The following is a 7,088-nucleotide window of genomic DNA, read 5'->3' as shown; positions in this document are numbered from 1 at the left end:
AGTGATGCGGTTATAGTTAGTTTATTTTTCTCTCCTATCTAGGCTTTTCCTACATACAACAATATTTGTACATCAACTTTATTTTATGTATTGCATGCAACATGTACATGTGTCATGACTATATATTCATTTGTCAAAGAATTCACCCTATAGCAAAAAATAAATAAAAAGAATAATTAAAATCACTAGGACATATTTGGTTGGATGGAATTAGAGGTGATCATGAGCCGGGCCGAGTTCGAGCGGGGCCCAACTAAAATTTTAGGCCCGTTTTCTAGGCCCCGGGCCCGATCCGGCCCAAAATATGGGTCTAAAAATTTGTCCAAGCCCGGCCCTAGAGAAAATTATTAAGCCTGAGCCCGGCCCATATTAAATATATATAAAATATATATTTGATTAAAAATAAAAAATATATATTTAATATATAATTCAGCGGGTCCGGGCCAAAAAAGTTTTACCCGAGGCCCGAAACAGGCCTCATTTTTTTGCTCAAACCCATATTTCGGGCCTATATTTTTACCCAAACCCTCCCATTTTTCGGGCGGGCAGCCATGATCACCTCTAGATGGAATAACTATTCTATTTCATCATACTACAATAATCCTCTTGTTTGGTAAAGTGATCATGCAAAAAATGCTATTGTGGCCCTAATAGGGTTTCGGTGAATAGGCTCCCCTCGAAAACAAGAGAGAAACCTTCTCTCAAACAACTTCAAATTGCTATTGTGGCCCTAATAGGGTTTCAGTGAATAGGCTCCCCTCGAAAACAAGAGGGAAACTCTCTCTAACAACTTCATATTAGATTTAAAGCGGGGAAGAAACAAACATAAACTCATCCGAAATCATTTGTTTATTAGTTATACACTAATTATTTTATAAGTTAAGCCTAGTTTAAAGAAACTTTGCTAATATATTTGATTTAACAAACACTACAGCTTTCAAAATATCATTACTACAAAATGATGAGAAACACATTTCGACACAAAAGTTTGTCACATTTTTTGGTTAATTGTTACTTAATAACATTAATTTTTTGGAATTATATTTATGCAGAGCTTGATGCAACAAAGAAATACACTAACAAGAAAAGGCGAGAGACGCAAAGTCAAAGCTAATGCTTAGGTAATTACAAAATAGCAGAAAATGATAGGTATAAACAATCAACAAAGTTAACAACCTAATACCAGCATAGCATGCTGTCCACCAACCTTAACAGTGAATCAAAGTAAATCATATTGAGCTACCTTACATTGTTCCTCTTCTGTATTGTATTACACCATTCTGTTCATTGGGATTCTTTCATTTGGCCGAGCAACCCTTTCTTGGGGAGATATTACTTGTGGCATTGTCATTCCTCCGGAAACAATGATCTCTGCACATAAATAAAGAATAACAATGAAGATACATGGTTAATGATTGAAGCGTCCAAGGAGTAAAACTGACAATCACAGGTTGTCCATAAGAGTATGGAACTAAGAAACAAAGTCATTTTAAATAATCTATTTATATATCCATAAAGAATATTATATTTTCCATCCACCCCCCTCTCTCTATATACACCCTAACATACACGAATGACTGAATGAAAAATACTAGATTATGTCAAGAGTAAATGAAAGGTCCACTAAGATGTCATGTAAGTTCAATGCAGCCTTAATCTCAACCATATACAAATCGTTTTCTATAGTTAAGCTCTTTATGGCATATACAAACAACAAAACCGCCAAGTAAAATACAAACATACCTATGCCTTCTCGGATTGAGAGATTTGGCCTTATGATCTCTTTGGAGTTCACTAGGAAGATATCACCAATGTATAGATGGTTTGTTGGGACAAAAACACTGCATAGCTCTTCATCTTCGTTTTCTCTCTACAATACAAATACACAATCAACAAGCAGAACCACTAAAAGACCTTGTAGGGGAAAAAGCAAAAATTCCTTAAAGGAGAATTTGGCTATTACATGACTCAAAAATTTTAACCAAGATAAGCAATGTTCATTCAAATGGAGTCACAAGAACAAGTTTTGCAAACCATATAGCCAAGTAAAGTTAGGAAAACCATTCATTAATGGGCATTTTGTGTCTTCCATGACTGTGACCAAGTCTGTTACAGAGCAAACTAGATTATCAAGTATCAAACTAGAAAGGGATGAACCATCTTCCCTAAGACTAGAAATTTACTAAACTGAAGATTGTGCTGGAATTAATGCATAAGGCACATTCTTATATTTTTAATTAATCGAACACACAACCCATCCTACCCACCCATCCATCCATCCAAAGACATTCCACCCCACACACAGAAAGCATAAATTCTACCAATGAGAAATTAAGGTTAGTGTTCTCTCTCCCAGTAGTGGTGGTTATGCCCTGCTCTTCTCCCATAGACAAAGGTGGCCTTTCAAAGATACGAGGATGTCCATGAGTCTATCCACATATGTGTTGGCTGTCAAATGCAGTTCATTTTATACATGCAACAGTAAAGATTTTGGATTGACAATAAAGGTTTAAGGTCTTCAGGGAAATAAGTCTCTTTCAGAATCCTTGGACATACAATACAAACTTCCTTCAAAAAGGATCATTTGAAAAATAAGCAAGCCATCACACAGAATGCATTTGTTTGAAAATTTTGATTACCAGCTAGAGAAAATGATATCTTCAACTAATGTGAACAAATGCAGATTATATCATCAAACCCCATTCCTCTAGAGCAGAAATACGCTAAGAGAACGTAATAAACACCCAACTTGATAGGCACCCAAGAGACCTTTTCATGCCAAGTTGTTTTATGAAGTGTTATTTACCCTAATAAAACCCTTGATAATATTCTTTTCATGTTAAAACAATTTCGCAGGCATAGAAGAGGTAAATTACATTTTTAAACTCCCCTTGAATAATCCATGATTGCATGTCAAGCTGAAATGGTATACATGGAAAAACAATGCATGTTTTGAAAAGAAGAGATGAAATTAAAAATAGTACCTGAAGGATGACAGTAGATGTAATGAAGCCAAACGCATATTCACCTACACGTGGATGACGAATGATAGCCACCTCCTTAAATGCTGTAGTATTTTGATCTAAAAGAACCAGGATAAAGTCATTGTGTGTTTCAAGCAAAATTGAAAATTCCTTAGTTGCCAAGCTGTGAAATGATATGACCATATAGTAAATATTTCTTTAAAGGATACGAGTGGAGTACTGACCCTTGAACTACCAAACTTAGAAGCAGAATGTATATATTCGCAAAACACATAAACCAAATTGAGTCACTTACTTGTGCAAATATAGCAAAATTTCTTTAAAATCCCTTGGATAATTAATTCGACATTTACCAACAGGAGGAAGCAATGATGTTTGGTCGGAATGGGAACCAGCCGGGGTACTAGTCTAGAGAATGGCATTCAACAGGTTGGACCAAGAGCCAGAATGGAGCGGTTGAACTGGCTAAAAAAACCAGTTGAACCGGGTCTTTTTTAAAAGGCTTAATTCACAATTTAGCCCCTGAAGGATACCTATTTTCCCACTTTGGTACCTAAACTTTATTTTGTCCCAATTAGATACCTAAAGTATCAATTTCCTCTCTTTTTGGTCCATTTTGTAGCGAACATTAGAAAATTTTGTTAGGCAACTTTGGCCAATGAAAAAGAGCCATGTGGCATGTTTTGGCCAATGAAAAAATGCCACATGAAAATTAAGTTTATTTAAAACAAAAAAAATTACATTTAAATTAAAAACTAAAAAATTATAATTTTAAATATTTAAATATTAAAAAACATTTTTTACTTTGACCAACCATTGACCAGGCACGTGGCGCTATTAGAACACGCCATGTGGTCTTTTTTATTTTTAATATTATATATATTATATTGATTAAACATAAAAAATCATATATAATTATAAATTTTAAAATTAAAAATAATATATGAAAATTGAAAATGTTATAAAAATTAAAGTAGGTATTTAAATTTAAAACTTGAAATTCAAAAACCTTTTAGAATTTTATAATTGTATGTTTTAGAATTTTATAAAAATATTTTATTTTAAAATTTTTAAAAATATTTTTTTACAATTTTTTATAGTTTTTACAATTTTTTACATTTTTGTAATAATATTATTAATTTCAACTAATTTCTTTTAAATTATCGTTTTCTTTTGTAAATTTTATTTTTATAAACTTTTCAAAATTTATATTTTATTTTTCTAGATTTTATATATATTTTCTGAAATTTTTATATTTTTTAATATGTATATACATTTAATAAAAGAAAATATTTGTTTTTTACATAAAGACACCGCTTGGTATTTTGTGATTGATTATAAAAAAAATTTTAACGCTGTCAAAAAATGGATTAAAAAATATAACCGAGACATACTTTATGTACCAAATTGGAAAGTGAGTGTACTTTTAAGTACCAATTTGGACAAAAAAAAGGTTTAGGTACCAAAGTGGGAAAATGAGTATACTTTAGACGCTAAATCAAGAATTAAGCTTTTTTAAAAGTACTTTTTAATATTTTGAATTTTTAAGGATTTTTTAATTGAATTGGTCCAGTTCAACCACCGGTCCGATTCTAAAAACATTGGGAAGAATTTTCTGAATTCTGAATCATCAAAAAAATTATAAACGGTAACACACTAGACTAATTCCAAGTCGATAAAGCAGTTTATACTTAAGCGAATGCAAATCATTGTTTAACTAAATTTAGAGTAAAAATCATATTAATATACAAGTTAATTAGGTGTAACCTGGAGATATTGCAGCACTTATTTGTTTCGAGGCTGAGTATATATGCCTAACAAAGGGCATTTGCTTTATGACCCATTCTCCCACTGAGAAAACAGCAGCTCCCATCCATGATGAAACAAAAACACCAACAAAGAAGACAAAGAGCAGGGATGTGATAAATCCCAGTCCTGCAAATATAAACTGTGGCTAAGACAATGATTGCTCAGAGCACAAAAATCACTAAAGAAATCTGCAAACAATGCAAGAATGAAGAGAAAGAAGTTTTTCTTTGATGAAGCAGTATGTTTTGAATGAACCAGATAATAAATAATCATGTCAAATAGATCATAAAATTTACTAAGTAAAATGTTAAGACAAATCATAAATGTTTTGATGATATTTAGGAAAAGGGAAACAACGATACCCCTAAAACCTCAGGCCACAACTTCTAGCAGCAGTCTTAATCACTATGGAGTGAACAACCTTAATAATGATTATCTTGAGTTCTATCTTTTTTTAAATTTCTTTATAAAACTTAATACGATTATAAGCTGGTTTTTTTTTAAATGAAATATTTGAAAATTATGAAGAATTTTGGGAGTTGATAAGAGTGAAGCATAGTTATTTATTGATAATAGGAGGAAAGTACTCAAACTTACTAACACTTGAAGACTCAACAAACATCAAAGCCATGAGTGATACAGATGGAATTACCAAATATGTCAACGCCAAGTCGCTCGTATAATGGACTGAAGAAACCATCAACAAACTGAATAAACCACCAAGTAATGAAAAATGTAACTGCAACAGGAAAAAGGACCACGCTGCAATTTTTCATGTTAAACATGGTCAGTCTTGAAATATCACAAGGAACAAAGAGAAATGAAAACTTTCGGAAGATACCAAAGCTTAATACCATCCAGTCATGAACTTCTTCGAGAACCAACTCTGGAGAACAAAACAACATGCCTGAAGAATCATTGAAACATTAATTTCAGACTTAAAAATAGATTTGAATCCCTTTCATTCATTATCAGCGCAGAAGTAAGATTCTAAAAGTTCTTTCATCGCTGCCATTCTTTCTAAGAATTCATTGAAACTAGCACATATTTATTATTGTAGTCAAACTCTGAATCTTTCATTACAATGACTTGAAAAATATTTAAATTCCTCGAAAATTAGAGCACTTGAATTTCCATAAATGATTTCAACATAGGAAAATGAACAAATTTGAACTTGAAAGCACTCCATCATACAGGTCATTCAAATTCACAGTATTTTCTAAACCGCAAACATGCATCCCAACTCCTTAGCATTCCCATCCTCCTAATACACTGTTGTCAATTAGTTTCTGACACTCAAATAGCTAAAAACATAATCAGTTCAAGATTTTCCTTTGTTTAAACAGAAGCCTATCGGCGGAGATATTCAAAAAACAACAAAATTTCTGCTTTGAACTCAACCAGTTCATAGCAATTAAACACACTGGATAAGAGAGAATGAAAAAACTTGAGTTGTATTAACAATTTTCACTTCCCATGTTATTTGTGGTTAGTCACAAAGTACATTATTTGAGACGATTCAGTTAATCTCAAGAGGAAGCCGAAGATCTGAAAACTCAGTGATTGATCCTAAATTTAAAAGCGAAAAAAAACCTTGCGAGTGGAGGAATTGGGGGAGCTAGGTGGAGACTTAGCCGGATCTTCGGGGTCGGTACTACCATTTTCGGCTTGACTCAGTGGAATCGACGTTGATTCTTTCTCTTCCGCCATTGCCATTTCCTATTTTCTTTCTTATTGTTGTGAGTGAGAAAAAATCTTGACCCTTGGGACGGGAGAGAAGTTGGAAGTTAGGATCTGAGAGAAAATAAAGGATTTTGATTTTTCCTTTTTAGTAGTTAACACTTAAAGTACACTTCATTATATTATAAATTTTTAAAGCCAAGATTTGTATCTAAAGCAATTGCACGTGGCGGCTTCCATTTCTCTTCTTCATTAATAGGAGCATAGAGAAAACAAATTATAAATACAAAAACAACCTTTAATGAAATGTTATCTTCAATTTCTTTCTGGCGTCATGGTCCCAGATAACAGCCTTCGCTCCCGCTCACTCGGGATTTCGCATTGAGGAACGATTGAGATGCAGATCAAAGATGAAAAATAATCTTAAAATTATTTATTTAATTTTATAAAATATAATTTATTACCAATAATTTAAACCTAAAATGTTTTTAAAGAAGTATTTACTAATTTTGAATAGTTTAATTATATTTTATAATAAATTTATTAAAAATATCCAGTTATATACCAGATTTCAAATAAACATAAATCATGTTTTATTAAATCTAAAACTAGAGC

General features: G+C 32.2%; 1 protein-coding gene across 1 annotated transcript; it reads right to left on the bottom strand.

Annotated features, from left to right (window-relative positions):
* Nucleotides 1-1,059: 1,059 nt before the first annotated feature.
* LOC105778125 (protein LIKE COV 2) lies at nucleotides 1,060-6,642 on the bottom strand. The gene is made up of 7 exons (XM_012601731.2): nucleotides 6,387-6,642; nucleotides 5,648-5,700; nucleotides 5,446-5,555; nucleotides 4,752-4,919; nucleotides 2,985-3,082; nucleotides 1,744-1,870; nucleotides 1,060-1,371 (listed from the first exon to the last, which is right to left on the bottom strand). The coding sequence occupies exons 1-7, from the start codon at nucleotides 6,507-6,509 to the stop codon at nucleotides 1,271-1,273; spliced, it is 780 nt and encodes a 259-aa protein (XP_012457185.1). The 5' UTR covers nucleotides 6,510-6,642; the 3' UTR covers nucleotides 1,060-1,270.
* Between the last annotated feature and the right edge of the window lie 446 nt (nucleotides 6,643-7,088).

This window comes from Gossypium raimondii, chromosome 10 (genome assembly GCF_025698545.1).
Source record: "Gossypium raimondii isolate GPD5lz chromosome 10, ASM2569854v1, whole genome shotgun sequence".
In the NCBI taxonomy this organism is placed as follows: Eukaryota; Viridiplantae; Streptophyta; class Magnoliopsida; order Malvales; family Malvaceae; genus Gossypium; species Gossypium raimondii.
The sequence above is the reverse complement of the archived record's forward strand: the minus strand, read 5'-3'. Positions and strand labels throughout refer to the sequence as shown.